The 18374-nt window shown below is 33.6% G+C and overlaps 1 protein-coding gene across 2 annotated transcripts; it reads right to left on the bottom strand.

The window, feature by feature from the left end:
- Positions 1–2267: 2267 nt before the first annotated feature.
- LOC131037903 (protein NRT1/ PTR FAMILY 8.1) lies at positions 2268–12955 on the bottom strand. 2 transcript variants are annotated; one of them, XM_057970148.2, is made up of 5 exons: positions 12708–12955; positions 6480–6618; positions 6046–6329; positions 5310–5866; positions 2268–3380 (listed from the first exon to the last, which is right to left on the bottom strand). In XM_057970148.2, exons 1-5 carry the CDS (start codon positions 12732–12734, stop codon positions 2543–2545), a joined length of 1845 nt encoding a protein of 614 aa, XP_057826131.2. In that variant the 5' UTR covers positions 12735–12955; the 3' UTR covers positions 2268–2542. The 2 variants fall into 2 exon arrangements, with proteins under 2 accessions (XP_057826131.2, XP_057826132.2); XM_057970149.2 differs by having other exon boundaries at positions 6046–6263; positions 12708–12936.
- Positions 12956–18374: the final 5419 nt, after the last annotated feature.

The following is an 18374-nucleotide window of genomic DNA, read 5'->3' as shown; positions in this document are numbered from 1 at the left end:
ATTTTATTACCCTCGCCACTTGTTATGCCGAGAGGCATCTACAATGACATACAAATATCCGTAAACAAAAAATTGATTTTGAATAAATTTGACATGTAGATGACAGGTAAATGCATGCATGTTTCTCTATAAGTATTATTTTATTACTCTGAATAAAATAGAATCATTGCCACTTGCTTCTAAGTATATAAAACTGTTACATCTGTAATGAGAGTGAAAGAGTACAACAAATTATTTTACGTATATTTTTTTAAGAATATAAACATACTAGTAAATATAATGTCAGTCATAGACATCTCAAGGCAAACAAACTTGTGGGGCATTACATCTAGCTTCTATTAGTAGAAGTTGACAAACTCGTCCGCCTTTTTCTTATCTTTATTCTAGTTCTTTCTAGAGCTGCTTCTAGTCCGAGCATTGGAGCCAACACTATCCTTCTTTGTCTCTCTCTAGGGATGATGGTTGCAATAGTCTTTGGACGGTCTCTTTAGTTCTTTTTGAGTATTTTGATCCTGTAGCACTATTTTTAATAGTGTATAGACTAACCTCAATAACCCTACCGAGGTTCTCCTTGATGTTTGAAGATCGTTTTCTAAAGCATTAATTCTTTCCCCTTTGAAATTATCATCCCAAAGAAGACTGAATCTCAATCTTGGCTTCCCAATCGTTGAAAAAAAGCTTCTCTTATTTTGCATGAACTAGGATCTCCACTTCAAATTTATTCTCAAAAAATTAAGTTTAACATTGATTCTATTGATCTCCAAAAAAAACTATTTAATAAGATTGTGGTGAATAGTAGACTTATCATACAACTCAAAGAAATTCAATGATTTCGTAAATAGAAGCAGAATTGCAGAGAGTAAAGTGAGGTCCAAGTTGGGGGCCCGGGAAGAGGTCCTCAATACCGGGGAAAGATGCTCCAATGGTAGGCTCCAGGTAACTCCCCACCTTCCCTTTCCATATATCTTCACAGTCCTTCCTTTGCTCCGCCCCTTGTTGATCAAGTCACTTCTCTTACCATGCCAAGACTCTTCAGCCATCTTCCCCTAAACTTCAGCCACTCCTTTCCTTTTTTTGCGGGATAATTAACAGCCTCCTCTGACATTGCTTCATAATTGCGTTTCCTGTTTGTGAGATCAAGGGTTTTGCGTTTGTTTCTATAGGTTCGTGCATCCGACGGCTGTGTAGTTCTATTTTGACAATACTATTTTGTGTAATTGTTTCCATTTACATTTCTTTATAGTTCTGCTTTATAAGTCATTTGTAATTTTCAGTGATTTATGACCGATTATTCATAATGCCAATTGTTTTTCTCCTTTGTTCCTACTAAAATTAGTGCTGATAGCTGTTGTTTGTGTAAATATTGTGCTCAGCATAATGCCTCCTGTGGTCAAGTCCTCTAGAAGAAATATACGATATAGATATGTTGTAGTAGCAACAACAATGGCATTCGAAGCAATGGTCAAAGACTCGAAACAATTATGCTAGTAGAAGAAGAGCTCATCATCTTTACAACCAAAATAATCATGTTGGCAATCGACTCAGTAGCATGGATTGAATGAAAGAGATTACCATGACGATACCTTCAAACAGTATTAAGATGTTGCATGATGAGATCTAGGTGAGATTCACTAGGGGAATGTCTTCTTGTTCTGCTACGTAATCAAAATTTTGAGGTTGTTACAAAGGAAAACAAAGAGACATTTAAAAGGTTCTAGAGGCTTACTATACGTATGAGAGAAACATAAGAGTAACTTTGGAAGTATCATAAAGCAATGGCTGCCCATTTCAAGGCCTTTGACGCTTACAAGATGGAAGAGATGGCAAGAAAAGTTATAAATCCTCCTCCACAGATTGAGAATCGTCTTGTTGATTGAGGAGATTCAACCTGACAAATTTATTTCTAGTTTTCTAGGTGTTACGGCTTGGACTTCTAAGATCATGAAATGTAAGGCCTAGGACCTAGCTGTAGCTGGTATGTAATATAACAAATAGAAGGGCAAAGGGAATTTATAAATGATGAACATCATAACAATCCCTCCATTAAAATGTATAACAATGTTTCTTACAATATGCTCTGCAAACAATGGAATAATCAAATTCTCAGTCAATTAAAATATGAATTATAGCTGACTGTGAGCACTATCCTCTACACGATCAATATTATTAATTTGCAGAGGCTGCCTGCATTACATCAACTTCACGCCCATCCTATCCCCATTTGCTACACAACCCTCAAAAAGAAAGGTTCCAAATTGAGCTGTGGATAATTCTTAAAATAATTATTTTCATCATGCATTAATATAAATTTTTCAATCAATTACATCTTGACAGAAATTTGAAGGCAAGGAGCTTGTCATCAACATGAAACAAATTATATCTTAAGTCTGCTGAAAAGATTCCTTTGCCAGACTACCAAATCTCTCGTTGAGAATGAAAAGAAGTTCGAACAAAAGCACTCATAACATATTACAAAGCTTCTTGGAAGTAAACGAACGGGATGCTCCATTTGCATTTTGACAACTTTCTATGTACAGACCTCTTATTTTTCAAGCCGTGTTCCTGTGGGCATCTTGTATGTGTACCAACGTGAAATAGCAAGATAAACCAGAAAGTTCAGAGCACTGAGGATGGATAGGAGCCAAAAGAAGTAGTCAATATGACCATAATTCAAGTTATCAGGAATCCATCCCACCTTTCCATGCTTTGTTGTAGTGTGGGTTACAATTGTAACAAGCAGACTGCTCAGATAACTCCCTAAGGCCACAGTAGTAAGTGAGAGTGCACTGCATAAACTTCTCATAGCATCAGGTGCTTGGTCATAGAAGAACTCTAATTGTCCTATAAAGGTGAAAATTTCAGCAGCACCTACTAGGAAATACTGAGGCACCTGCCAAAAAATGCTCATGGGTACATTCTTCAGATTATAGTAGTTGTGTTTCTTGACCATGTCAAGTCTCTTTATCTCAACAACTGCCGCAACCACCATGGCAAGAATAGAAATGACCAAGCCAATCCCCATACGTTGCAGTTGGGTAAAGCCCCTTTGATGCCCAGTAAATTTACGTGCAACTGGAACAATAATACGATCATAAACTGGAACCCAGAATATGACACTGAGAGTATCAAATATGAACAAGGATGCTGGTGGAATTTTGAAAGTACCGATGTGGATATCCATGGTATCTCCCTGTTCTACAAACAATGTACCCATTTGAATGTAGACAGTGGAAAATATAATGCCAGTGGCCCAAATTGGGAGTAGGCGGATGATTGCTTTGAACTCCTCAATTTGAGTCACAGTGCAGAGTCTCCATGGATTAATGGAACCTGCCACACTTTTATCGTTTCCTGTCTCTATTGCAGCTTTGTCCAGAAAGCTGCACCAATAAACACTCTATTAGTGTCACTCATGATATAAATTGTTTCCAATAGCACAAGAAACAATCTGCAATTGCAATATAAATTACTTGCACTCACAAAATACCAAGGCTCGTCACAAATAAAGAAAATAACTAGCAAACATTTAAAGAAGAAATATTAAATACCATTTATTAGAATATGCTGTTCACAAGAACTGTCAATACAGCTGGATTTATTTATTCATTTTCTTGATCTATTTAAACAGTTTTCCAGAAGATGCAAAAGCCTCAATAGAGTATGAATAGTTTCTTGGGCTTTTACAGGGGTAAATAGGTTTTTGCTGTATTTTGTGAAATAATCATTATATCCTACTGTTTGTCCTTCTTTTGAGTCCCCTTTCCACGGAATCTTCTGTTTAGCCATTCAATTGATCCCTATAAATTTAGAGTACTTGTAATGGAAGTATCATGAATTCATTGGAAAAAAATGAAGAAGAAAAGGTTGCTTTGGGGAAGGAGTCATAAGAATGACCTTAGTGATATATGGGAAGAAGTTCAAGGTATGGCCCAACAAGGGGAAAGCCAAGACAGGTGCTCTTACCTATGTGAGGTGCTACAAGAAATGCAAACTGAGGGATGCCTTCCCCCTAATTTCTGCAATTAATGCAAAGTATTGGCTGGTATGATGTGACAGTAAAAGATGGAGGAAGGAGACCTCTTTTGATTGTGAGGATTTGTATGCAAAATTGAATGCTATGGAAGTATGGTATAGAGATGATTGAGAACATCAAACCAAGGCAAGGAGAAGAGCAGAAAGGGCACTAAGAATAATTCTAGTCTTCTGAATGATGATGAGGATGGAGGAAAGTGTTGAGGTCAATAATCATGTTCACCAGCAAAAATAAAGTGCCAGGTGAAACGAATTGGTGTTGAAGAGAAAAGAGCTAATGTTTCTCAATAGAACAGAAGAGCTGTGGCAGAGGGTTAAGAATCCGGTATATCCTGTCAATAGAGAGTGTCAAGAAATTCTTACAAAATTAAATTAGACAATGGTTAATTGAAATTCCTTTAGAGTCTTGGAGGAAAAGAGCCCCACAAACTGAAGGACTCCCAATTAGACCAGTGCGTATATATCAAGCTAATTCTGAATTTTCTGCATGAAATATTTTATGCCAAGTCTCCAGGAATAAGATTTGGTGGTTTCCAAACCTGTTAAGAACAATGATAAAAATGTTTTCAATACTGAAAAAAAGCATGAGTAGCCACAGGGTTCCGCATTGTTTGTTTCCCAATAAGAGGTTTGACAACTCTAGACCTGACCTCACATTGTTTAGTAGATGTGTTCATCTTGAGGATGCTCTAGCATCTCACCGTGTGGATTTTTTCCTAAGTTTTGGGATTCATCCCTATTTTTTATTGATAAAACTTTATCTTAATATATTAAAGTAGTCCAGAAAGCATAATTTCTCATAAATTTACTCTGTGTTGAAGCGAAACATACCCAGTATCAAGAATTTCTAAAATGGATAGGAAAATATAAAGCATAAGTTATCCAACAAACTACATGGTAATCTTTAGTGGAAAATAGAGGATCCTTTACAACGCAATCTCAGAAAGCCCCAGTGTAATCCAGGTATGGTCCTTATTATCTCTGATAAATATGGGTGGCTACTTCTAAAGTACAGCTCCAGGTATTGACCCCATTACAATTTCTTTCTCTAAGGAAATGAGCTTGAGCTATGAGGTAAATTCGTATTACAGAAATCAAAGATAACATTCCAACAACCTTTTTTAGTAAATAATGTCTGTTATTGGCATATGCTATTAAATCTAAGACATAATTTTATTAAATTCTAGGAATGATCATTTTTCAAGCAAATACAAAGAAATGGAACACTTTTCAAGCAAATAAAAGAAGATTTTAAGGATGTTTCATAGTGGTCTTACAGGAATCCATCTGTGTGCTCGAGTTTTCGGCTTCCTTCAATGACAGATTCCTTATCTTGAACTTCATAAAGCAAAGACTTATCAGCTGGAACCTTAGCATTCCATTTACGAAATGATGCAATTATGACCTGGGCTATCCGGGTTAAAGCACTGCCTCCTGGCTTTTGATGTCGATACAATGTGGTACCTGCAAAGAAGCTACATATTGCAATCCCCATAGCTACAGTGGGAAGTCCAAAACCCCATCCCCAGCCAACATTATCTTGTATCCAAACAAGAACACTGCTAGAGACAAGAGCACCGATGTTTATTGAAAAATAAAACCAATTGAAAAATGAACTCTTTTTCTTCCTTTCTTCATCATCCATCTCATCAAATTGATCTGCTCCAAATGATGATAGACATGGTTTGATACCATCAGTTCCTAATGCAATGAGATAAAGTGACAAGAAGAAAACACCAGTCTGGGAAGTTGACGCATGGCAGTCAACATTTGAATTGATGCAAGGAGGCTTTAGGCTAGGCACAGATGCAGATAAAGTCAATAACATCATTCCCTGAAAAGGAACAAGAACATATTCAGATAACACGTGCTTCGTGTTCTAGATTGCTGCCACATGCCCATTGTAAAAAAAACGTCAAAACATGATATGACTACACAATGGAAGGTGAAGAAAATGAATACTATACAGTTAGTCACTCAATGAACAGATATTCGAAACTACAATTGACTTACAATGAAATAGACAATAGAGAAAATGGCAATGATCTTATATCGTCCCAAATATGAATCAGCCAAAAAAGCCCCAATCAGAGGTGTAATGTAACATGTTCCAGACCAATTGTTGAAAGTTTTGGCTGCAGTAGAATTGCCCTGATTGAAACCCTTTATTAAATAGTTTACCATTTTTGTGTTGATCCCATAGTATGCCAATCTCTCACACATTTCATTTCCTGCATCAAAAATAAGTTGATAGCCATTGATATGCAATAATCCAATTTCCAACAACTGAAATGACTCTGTAAATATCATATCAAGGTAAACATCATCAGTTTTTAAAATCACATCTGAGTATTATTTCCTGGAAATATGTAAACAAACATTTGGAACATCTTTAAGCTAAGTATTGAAAAAATATAGTGTTTTCAATATGATCATCTGAAATGTACCCAAAATAAATGGGCAAGCCTTCCAGTTCCCTGTTTTTTTCTTTAGTGCTGGGTTCCCATGAAGATCCACAGAGCCATCCTCAGTATATTCGTCAATTGGACGCACTGAACGGTCTGAATTTTTCTCCTTATTCTTAACCTGTAAAAAAGCTATGAATCAGAAACAAGAAGACTGAAAGGAAGGAAACTGACTATACCATGAAGTTAAGAAAACCACCTCCATAAAGGAGGAGCTTGATGGAAGAGTAGGAAATAAGTCTATTTTAGCAAGTGCAAAATCTGTTGGAAATGTGTCTACAAGTTCTGTTCTGACATATTTGTTGGAGCATTCTTCTTTTCCTAGCCTTCTACTTAGAGCTTCAACCAAATTCAAATTTTCTTCCTTGCTTTGCAGTTATTCCTAGCTATAATGTAATAGATATAATTGCTGGAGTTAAAGATGATTTGATGAGAATGTCGAAAGACCTATATTATAACATAAGACATAGGAGGTGGCTATCTAAGACTGGAGCTCAAATCTGAAATACCACGCCACCAGAAAGAAAGTCACTATCTATTACTTCAAGCATAGAAATTAAACTAAATCTCAATTGAGGAAAATTCAGTGGCTACAATCATTTCTTAGGAATAAATGAATAATATACCTCCTCTCCTTGCATTTCATCCATTAATTTGATGTTGCTCCAAGCACAGCCAGAGCATAAAACGAGGAAAGATTAGGTTGTCACATCAGATTTATTAATTTTCCTTTGCATTGGTATTGAAAAGAACTTCAAAGGTTGATTTATCAAGATGTAGATAGTAGGAGTTTTCTGAAAAATTAATGCTCGTGGTATTTGAAACTACAGTAAAAAAAACTAATTCTGTCTAAAGATTGTTTTCAGTTTTTGTACTTCCTGTATCAATGTGAACTAAAGCTGAATATGTTCTTGTTCCTTTTCAGGGAATGATGTTGTTGACTTTATCTGCATCTATGCCTAAACTAAAGCCTCTTTGCAAATTCAAATGTTTACTGCCATGTGTGAACAAGCAAAATCTAATTACTGATACAGAAAGTACAAATAAGTATAAGAGCTTGTACAGTCAAGTGAAAACTTACATGTGTGTGATTTCTGGCTTGGGAATAAGAAAATATCCAAGACCGAATTAAAAAGGGTTGTCAAAGCAAAAAATACTGAGATATAGTAGAGAACAAGAGGATGTCGATATGGTAAGTAATAGATCAAAGGCACATTCTCTTCCAAGAAAGGATTATAGAAACCTCCTAGTGGCTTATCACAGTTGGTTGGTTGAAATTTCATGGCACTATCTTCTTAAGAAGAGAATACCCCCATCCTTTCATGTAAATATAGACCCACTAGAAAATGCTTTAAAAAATGAGGCGAGGAAGGTTGCTAATGAGAACAATGCTTGTTGCATTTATGGCAATGTGCTTCCTTTCAATCTTGTTAGATCACCATATTGGCGGAACATGGTGATATTAGCAATGCATCTATTGATTATATTAATCCTGCATATGAAAAAGTGTCACTGAAAGAAATCAAGGATACATGGCACAGAAAAAGTGTGTCCATTATTTCTGATGGATGGAAAGATTGCAAAAATAGACCATTGTGAGGAGGAAATGAAGGATGCAACTTTCATTGCTAACATCATCCTACAATCTATTGAGATGGTAGACCGAAAAATGTCGTCCAATTCATAATTGACAATGCAAAAAGTATAGGGCAGCTAATTCAATAGTGGAGGATACCTATGGGCACATTTTTGTACACCATGTACTATCCACTCCTTCAAATTGATATTGCAAAAGATTAGCACAAAGATTGAGTGGTCAAAAACATCTACATGGAGGTTGAGGAGATTAAAATTTTTGGACTAATCATCATATGCCACAAGTGATCTTTCAAGCCTTCTCCGACTTGGAGTTGTTGAAGGTAATTTAAAATTTATTTTTAGTGTATTTTTGATGTGTGACATATTATCTACCTTCTACTGTTTTAATTTATTTTATTTTTTACACCATGTTAGGTTGCCAAAACTTTGATTCGCATTACACACAATCATCTCAAGATGACTTGCGAATGTGCAAAATGCATTGAATGCAATGGTCATCAACACTCTCTGGAGTGTATGGAGGCAATAAAATACAAAGAGAGACCAAAAACTCAAAGCGTTGATCCTAGATGATGAGTGATGGATTCATGTTGAATATGTTTTGAATTTCTCTAAGACCTTTATTAGAATGATTAGGTATGTTAATACAGATTGCCCATGTCTGGGTGAAATTTATGATCGGGTGGACTCCGTGGTTGAAAAAATAAGAACCATGAGAGAAGCCAAGGGGGAGCGTGATCACATAGAAGCATTTTTAAAAAGAGTGCAAAAGATCATTGTTGACCACAAAATGACCATGCCCTTCCTAGCATTTGCTTTGTCTCCAAAATAGTATAGCTCTAAGATATTTCCTTTGCTAAGGAGGATGGCACCATAGAGGGATGAAGAGATTGCTAATAGCTACAACACTAAATTCATAAGAATATTCCTAGATTTAGCTATACAGAGTGTTATCTTGAGTGAGTTAAAACACTTCATATCTTCAAACAATCATGATGTCTGTTCTCTTCAAGACAAGTACAAAAAAGATGCTCATGAATGGTGATAAGTATTAAGTATTACTTTCAGCCTCTTGCAATAGAATAATCTCAATTATGCATTTTTTTTGCTTTCTCATTTTTCATTCACTAATATATATTATAAATTTATAATCTATATTTATAAGTTATGTTTTGTAATTGTAAATTTTGTATTAAAATTTATAAGATTGCAAGTTGTTGTTTAGCTGATTGGAATTTGTGCACATACTCCTTTATCCACTTGATTAAGCACAATCAACTAGGTATAAAAAAAAGATGAGAATTTAGTCTTTGGGCACTCCAACTTGCATCTCTTGTCACATAAGGGACCTGATTACAATGAGGGGGTGACAAGGAATTGGGATCTAATTCCTAAGTGCACTGACTTAAGTGCTATAGTTTGCACAACTTGTTTTAGTCTGTATATATGAAGTAGATTCTGCGCATGACACTGTTAGTGGGAGTGGCATTGCAGCTGATTTTGGTTCAAATGAAATAGAACTAAATTCTGATTTTGATACTCTTGATGAAGAAAAAAATGAAAATTATTGAATGGTGATTGTAACATTTTGTAGACAAATCATTGAATTGTCATATTGTAAATTTATGAGTATTTGATGAGGTATTTAAATATTTCATTTATCAACGATTATGAGTTATGAGTATCACCATTTTTATATTTTATAATTTGATTTTTTATATATATTTACGAACCTGTGCCTATACCCAAGGAAAAATATGTCATAACGGCATACTGAACCCTAAACCCGTACCTATTCCCATACCACAACTGGCAACTTAGTACAAATATATAACTAAAAAATTAGGAGCAGAGCAATTGAAAAAATCATCAAGGAAATGAAATAAGACAAACCCTACAGATTTAAGCAGAAATACATATACTCAATACAAGAAACGGGTAAACATGAATCGAACCTTTAATTTATAGGAAAGGTCTTGCCTAGACATTTTGTCTCCAAATAATTAGATCATTTTAATCGAAAAATTTAGCAAAAGCCAATAAAATATAGCAAATAGAATTTTATGTCATATGCAAAGAAAAAAGGTTCAGGTTACTATAGCTATTCAAATGTCAAACCATAATATGTTCGGGAAGAAAATAGTAAAGTAACTTGATGAGCTTATAAATTCTGAAATTCACTTCAGTGATCAAAGCACATATACTTATCATATATGACATTGCTCACTAGTCATAAACAAGGTGATTTGTAAGTGTTTACAGAGACTAGAAATCCAAATTTACATTACAATTGAAGCACAATTTGAAGTAAGAAAAGAAGCCCTGAATCATATAATCTAATTCTCATAGAACTCTTATCAACATTAAAAAGCTAAAGATAATCAAGATCCACATCCTTAGAAAAGGAGCTCTGAATTGGTAATAGCTTTATGTGTGGTTGAAACTTGAAACTATACAGACTATTAGTATTAAAGGCAACCTAGAAAGAATTAAGCACCGAAGTTATAGAAGTACCATATCATTGACCTATTTATGAAGAGCCAAACTGCCTAGAGTATGTATGGAAGTTTCAAAGCGCGACCTATTTGTAATCGACAGAATCCGCAAAAAGTGGGTTATTGTCTTAGTGCAGTGGCATTAGCTGCTTGAACAGGGGAAGCTTTTAATTCTGTATGTCCTGCTGGTGAGAGATTATGGGACCCTTATAGTAATGTGGATCACAAATATGAAGGATTCTGTATGTATCGTTTTTCCTAATATGTATACATCATCAAGGAACATAAGGATCACACCATAATTTCAAGAGAAGGACCAGGTTTCACTGCAAAGTCTACTTCATCATGAATATTATCAACCCCTAAGAAACCACTTTGATAATATAGTCCTTTTATCTTGGGGTTAACCTGATGGTCTTAAAATTATTTTGCCCCTTCTTTCTCAAATTCCCAGAAAATTCACTTATTTTCTCTGTAGAATGTTTCCCAAATGCACACTATCACCTCCTCCATAAACAAAGAAGCCCAATACCATTGCTTTAAGCAGCTTAGTTTCACCCTTGCCTTATACAAAAAGATGTTGTGGTTGGTTTACACCAACATGATCAATCTTATTACACACTAATTGTCCTACAAATAATGCATTGACAAGCCTGTAAATTTCGTGTTTTATATGGCATTAAGTATTAAGATTACTTTGCCCAACGTAGATAAGCAGAAGCTTTATGCTGTTTGTTTGCTGCTAACTGAATTGAAAACGAATAATTTAGTAATCGACCGACATTAGAATCCCTTCAAAGATCCAAGACAGTATAAAAAATTGGATATTGGTGGCAAAATTGACCATAACTGTAGAATGCTAAAGAAATCTATTATATAATGAAAACTTAAATCAAAATAAATAGATTTGAAATGTTAATTTTTTTTTTTTAAATTCTAATTATAAAACCAGAATTTGTTTCCAGATGAAATTAGAATTCCACTTTCGTTTCCTTCAGCCCCTGAAAAACCCCAGAAAATTTATGAAACTGTTTTAAATGCTTTAAGGCGTGGGAAAGGACCTTCTATTAGTCTGTGGTTCTTCAAGACATGCATAAGCTCAGATGCTTAGAATCACATTGCCAGAAACTGTAATAAATGCTTCATTTATTATATAATTTAAAGTGGTACGGAACCGGCTATCCAATCGTCAGGACGCACCATAGTATCTATAGCTGAATGGTACATGGTTGAAGTTTTGATTTCATCGATAACGGTATCAGTCTCAAATGAATAACGCCAGTCCTCATCAATGAGAAATAGCTAAAAATAACTAAAAATGTCAGGACGCACCATAGTATCTATAGCTGAATGGTACATCCTAATAACTTTCATGATCTTAAAAATAGCTAAAAATGTATTCTGAGAAAATAAAGCATCCAATTAAAGTTGTAAAGTTCCCTAAGAAAATATTTCCCATTTTAGAAGATGGCTCACGTTTTGTAGCAAGATTGTAAACTCTTTTCTGTAAGTAATAGATGATGCATTTATCACATGCAGAAGGATATCGCTTTACGGGTCAAAAAAAGGATATCGCTTTTCGGGTCAAAAAAAGGGAAGGAAAATATCACCATGAAAATTTTACTTTGACAAAGAAACGAAACTGGGCAATAAAATAGTTCCAAACTCAGTGTTGCAGTGCTTCCCATGTATTCAGCCATGGACATGCATGATCTAAGAACACACAGACACAAAAGAAGCACCCAAAGTTGTGATTGATAGCCATAGCCACAACCAATAAAACTAGTTTTTGCTTAAGTTTAAAAAATGGGCTTTAATTTATCCCACAACCTTTCAAGCGCGCCCAATTGCCAATACATTGGAACATAACCAAACCAAAAAAGATGGGCATTTTTTATTACAGAGAAAAACATTTGAGTAAGCATAAATCTAGTATTACACCAGAAACCCTTGAAACCCCAATTCCATCCATTCTGACCAGAAGAACAAAAGAAAAAGGAAACAGCAGAAAATCATGATAAAAATTCAATAAATTTCAATTTTTGTACAGACTATCATAGAAAAATCCAATAAAATCTGATTTCTGGTAAAACAAATTCTGTGCAATTGTTATTACCTGAGAATTTTTATTGTCTTCTTCCATTGGAGTAGCTAGATGGGCACGCAAGTAATAACTGCTTAAAACAGGGAGCTTTAGCAAGCCAATGCAGACTGCAAACAGCCCGAGAGCACTGAACACTCTAAATTTGAATACACTGATTTATCATTTATTTATTGATATAATTAGACTAGGGGATCTGTTAATTATATGTAACTTTTAGTTGACCACTTTCATTTTATCGTTACCACGCAATCGTAGCCGTCCACATCTTCCAAGTGTACTTTCTACTTAATTGGATAGCCGTCAAAACTGGAAGATGGGAAGATACCGTGGGCTTAGAAAATCTTCGTTAAGTATTCCCGTCACTCAACCAAAAACGCTTCGTAAGTTGACGGTGAAAAAGGCTGTTTTCATAGATTGCGGGAGTTCCGCCGTCAAAAAGTTCGGCCTCGTTGTACAGAATATATAAATTAAAAAACAGGAGAAAAAATTAAGGGGACAGATAAAGTTTGAAGAAAAAAGAGAGTTCATCATCAAACTTCTAAATTTTAAAATTAATATATTTAGAATTCTCTTCCATGAACTTATTTTTGTCTCATCAATATTAATTTTGTTTTTTCAATTCTAAAAAAAAATGGAAAGAGATAAAAGTTGCATTCACAATAGAAAATCTAACCTAAAATAAAATAAGAATTTATGATTTTAAGTTTGATTCGACATAACTAGAGAAGGGATATGTTTTTTTGGTATATTTGACAGTGACTTTTTTGTCGGTACCGGAGCAAATGGATATTTCTAAATTGTACAGATCGCAGAATCCGAAAACTAATGTTTTTTCGGCAGTATTTTAGTGGGAATCTTGTTAGATATATTATTGCACTCAAAAGATAAGCATAGCAATGATTGTTGTGGAGTTGGTGATTTAAGAAAACTATACTTTGTGCGAAAACTAGGGAATTAGTGGGTGTGAATAAGGAGTTCACCACGCTTGAAAAAGGAGAACTTTGATTTTTAAGTCACTAACGCTTTCCACCATGGCAAGTAAAGATGACTTTGAAGTAAAGTAAGATTCTCTCATTGCTTACGTGTTTATCACATCATCATTCAATCATCACACGTGTTCAGTACGCAATTATTTAGTCATCACGCTTACCCAGTTACATATTGGAAACAAGGTTAAATTACTAAATAAGATCAATTTTTTATCCACATAATTTTTACTTTTATTTCAAGGTTATATTATAAAATATCAGTGAAGGAAAGAGTTTTAGTTATAGTTATTGTTGTAATTATAGTTTATTATTTTTCATTCAATTTTCTAATTACTAATTTCAAAGAAAAAAAAAATGATAACTAAGAATGGGGTTTCATGGAGGGGGCTTAAGCTCTATTTTTAAAGAAGAGGCGGTCCCATGAAAAAAATATTTTTTGGCTACTGGATTAATTATAATCTTTTCTTAAAAAATAGAGCCCCTACCTTTTAAAATTGAAAATCTAAGCTTGTGAAATGGGGTGGGGCTAGAAATTGCCCCACCAACTTAAGAATGTATTAAGTCATTTGTAAATTACATAAATTTTAGAAAAAAAACAAAATTTGTTTACTACTAATTTACTTAAATTTAGGAGTTTAAATTTAAGTTAATCTGCACTACAAAGTTACATCCTTAAATTTAGAAGCTGAAATTTGCTTAAAAATATTCCTAAAAAAGCTCAAGCTCAACAACTCCAACTCTATTTTTTAGGAAGCCTCCCTCCATGGGACCCCACCCTAAAAGTTCATTAATAAATTTCACTTTAAGTTGTGTAGATTTCTTGGTACCCATAGCGCATGACTAAGAGAGAGGTCCCATAGAGGGGGCTTAAGCTTTATTTTTAAGGAAGAGGTGGTCCCATGAAAAAAATATTTTTTGGCTACTGGATTAATTAGAATCTTTTCCTAAAAAATAGAGCCCCTACCTTTTAGGCTTCAAAATCTAAGGTGCTGAAAATGGGGTGGGGCTATGTATTATGCCATTTGTCAATTACATAAATTTTAGAAAAAAAACTAATTTTTTTTACTACAATTTGCTTAAATTTAGGAGTTTAAACTTAAGTTAATCTGCACTACAAAGTTCATGACATCCTTAAATTTAGAAGTTGAAATTTTGGGCAATGTCTACCCAGCCCCTACATGCACCGACATGCAGACATGCAGACATGCAATTATATATATATGTAACATGTAATGTATGAATTACATGTATTGTATGCATAAGATGTGGTAGACATTGCCATACAATATTGTATGCATAAGATGTCGAGGGGCTGAGTAGACGTTGCGGAAATTGCAAAACAAAATTCGTGGGACCATTGCTTTAAAATATTCCTAAAAAAGCTCAGAGCTCCAGCTCTATTTTAATATTCCTGGAAAAGCTCACAGCTCCAGCTCTATTTTTTAGGAAGCCCCCCTCCATGGGACCAGAGCATTTGTGGATAAGTATTAGCCATTTTTGAGGTGGTTGTAGTGCATAAAAACAACAACAAAAAATAGTGGAAATCCAATCTATTCTTTAAAATTTGTATATGCATAAAGTTAACTATAATGACTATTAATACACTTCCCTATTAAATTTTATTTTACCATTATCATAATATCATAATCCAAGATAGTTTTGATCTCTCAAATAGTAAATACTTCCAAATTGAGCTAACACTTATGTACTAAAAGTTGAAATTAAAAAACAGTTATAAACAAATTGTACTTTGAACGTAAAGTCCAAGGGAATTTGTTAGCGGTCGTTAGACGGAACTTAGAACCTTAGATTCAGGGGCTACTTTATGTCGTCGACTTTTGACGGAACCAAAAATGAAAGATGTCAAAATTGTAGGCTATTTGTAGATGATAAAACCCACGGCAGCCAACTATATTAAATCATTTTAGTTCCGCATTTGATTCATGGGAAACCAGTTGCACAAGTTCAAGTGAACACTCTCACTCACTCACTTTCCCAACTTGAGGAATAACATAGTTTACGTGTTAAACGTCAATTGAAGCCAAAGTTCAAACTTCCTTGTATTGGATGTTCATTACGTTATCCATGCAATCACCATTTTTAATTCTAATGTTTCAAGTCTCTATAGTTTAATTTAAGAACACTTTAATATATTTATTATGTCAATATACATAATTCACAATTATAATTATCTTTAGAGGAATATAAGGCTAAGAATGTTCAAGATATCATATTTGTTTATATTTTATTTAAAAAAATATTATATTATTATATTTCTATTAAATTGTTTAATAAAATAACAAATCTATTAAAATTATATTATTAGTACTTGTCTTACACAATACTATATTGCATTCACTTAAGTGTAATTAATCATTTTTTTGGTGATTATTATTTTTGTTTTCAAAATAAACTTGATTTTTATAAAGTTGAAATTTATATTTTTAAAGCTATAAACTATTTATTTACAATATGATTGGATGAAAACATTTTATGTTATAGGAGCAAATTTAGATTTTATAGGCTTTTTAAAGATTTCTTTATATTTAAAAAATAAATGTCTATTTTAAATAATTTTTAAAATTTTTTTTTATTGATAATCTTGCAAATAAAGTGATTTTTCTAATAAATATCTATAAATTTTAATTTTAGTTTTTTTTTTGAAAACATAGCTAATAAAATTGATTAACTATTGTATAGAGATTTGATTCACACTATTTAAATAAAATAAAATAAAAATTTAAACAAATAATTAACTATTTCATTACAAACATTACATAGCAAATATTTCTATTATAAAGATAAACATATGATATAAAGAAATCAACTCTCATCCTAGAGATTATAAGGAGCATTCATTAAAAGAGTTTTCTAATTGGGACATTAAAAGGAATTATATTTAGTTCAATGTTATCATATATGACATATACATGTTTGCTTATTGTTTGTAAATCCTTTACATTATTGCAAAGTCAAATTTTGGGAAGTTGACCTTGGAGAATGTGTGCATTAGCAATTTAGTGGCCCTATAAAGATATTTTTAAATACCTCCAATTCTTAAAGTCAAGTAAATAGGAAGAAATCAAGAAAACTAGAGACAAAAAATGCACAACTTGTAGGATCATATTCATGGATTAGAGAATATTTGTGAGGCCCACAAAAGCATCCTAAACCTTCAAAATTCCACCAAACTAAAACACAAACCTTGTGTAGAATGTGAGGTGAAACATTGATAGAGAACACTTAAGTTTAGTTTTGAGACATATAGATTGTATTATTTTAATCAAAATGCTATGCAATTGGGCCTTAGCTAAGTGTCATCGACCTTCTTACATTTAATTATGATTGTATCACTCACACAACTCTAAATTTTTTAAGCTAGGTTGATTTATGCTTATGTAGATGCATTTTGTTTAGATTAAAATTAGAGAAAGGATATTTTCCTCTATAGTTTTTGGTGAACCCCTTTAATACTACACCACCCTAATGGTTTACTTTAAAATTAATATATTGATCGATTTAGGGTTTCAAAACTATAGTTTTTGGTTTCCTTATCATATTTCAAATCTTGCTAGGGTTTGCATGCTCTGTATTAAACTTTCATTTCCAAGCATCCTCTTTTAGGGTTCAATCTTCATTCTTTACCATCACTTTTTCCCCCACCCTACCATCCTTTATCTATATGATTAGGGTCTCACTTTTCAAATGTTATATACCATTAATATTTCTAATTTTTTAACACGAAAGTTATTTTTTGAGACTTGTTTTTATATATTTATTTATGCTATGAGTTATTAACGATCATAATCTTCCTAAGAAGGAGTTCTTGTTCAAACCCTTAACATGGTTGCCCAGTCTAAATGAGAATAAGATTTATTTCAATGCTCATGTTAGGAAAAACCAAGAGGAAAATAGATTTGATCATGATGCTTATGTGTCCAACCAAGATTTCTAATGAATTTGGTAATTTTACCCAATATTGAAAATCATATATAGGTAGCTAATATGATTCACAATGTGGATTCATCCATAAGCCATTTGAATTATAAATCTTACAAGTTATTAATGTAAAATTATTTCATGTACCTTGGCTAATTTATCTACCTCCTCCCCCACCTTTACCATTGATTCATATTCTACCATGTTACTCGTTCCATCACCAGTACTCATCTCGACAATGCTTCTAGTTATGTTCCACCACATAGTATCTTTTATTTTTCCACAACCAAACATCTATATGGACTTCATCCCAATTACACACCTTGAGATGCTTGAATCTCATATGGTATATTACACCCCTGTGCCAATTTCCACTACCATTATCCAACCTATCACCATGTAATGTAGTTATGTCACTCCTACATCCACCACTCCACTCTATGATATGTCTATACATGTTTAATTCTATATTTTCATTCATGCCCTTATACACCCTTCATTACCTTTCCTATTTTATGCCCCTTTCTCAATTTATTTTGTCTTCCATCCCTATCACCTCTTACACATATTATTGTACAAACCACAGTGGATCCCAATCTTCATTGGTGAGCCTTCTATCTTCTACCCTAGATATACTAATTTACAAGATAGATCAAATAGAAAAGAGAGTGGACATGAGATGAATGAACTAGATGGGGAGGAATTCAAAGATTTTGTACCACTATCATATGATTGTTATGCACCCTCTCCA

The sequence above is a fragment of the Cryptomeria japonica genome, chromosome 8, assembly GCF_030272615.1.
Source record: "Cryptomeria japonica chromosome 8, Sugi_1.0, whole genome shotgun sequence".
In the NCBI taxonomy this organism is placed as follows: domain Eukaryota; kingdom Viridiplantae; phylum Streptophyta; class Pinopsida; order Cupressales; family Cupressaceae; genus Cryptomeria; species Cryptomeria japonica.
This window is presented reverse-complemented; position numbering and strand designations above follow the sequence as displayed.

Coding starts and splice junctions, on each gene's coding strand:
- LOC131037903 (XM_057970148.2), bottom strand. CDS start 12,734: ATGGAAGAAGACAATAAAAATTCTCAG. Junction 6,619..12,707: donor AAGACAATAAAAATTCTCAG/GTAATAACAATT, acceptor GCTTTTTTACAG/GTTAAGAATAAGGAGAAAAA. Junction 6,330..6,479: donor GGCTTGCCCATTTATTTTGG/GTACATTTCAGA, acceptor TGATATTTACAG/AGTCATTTCAGTTGTTGGAA.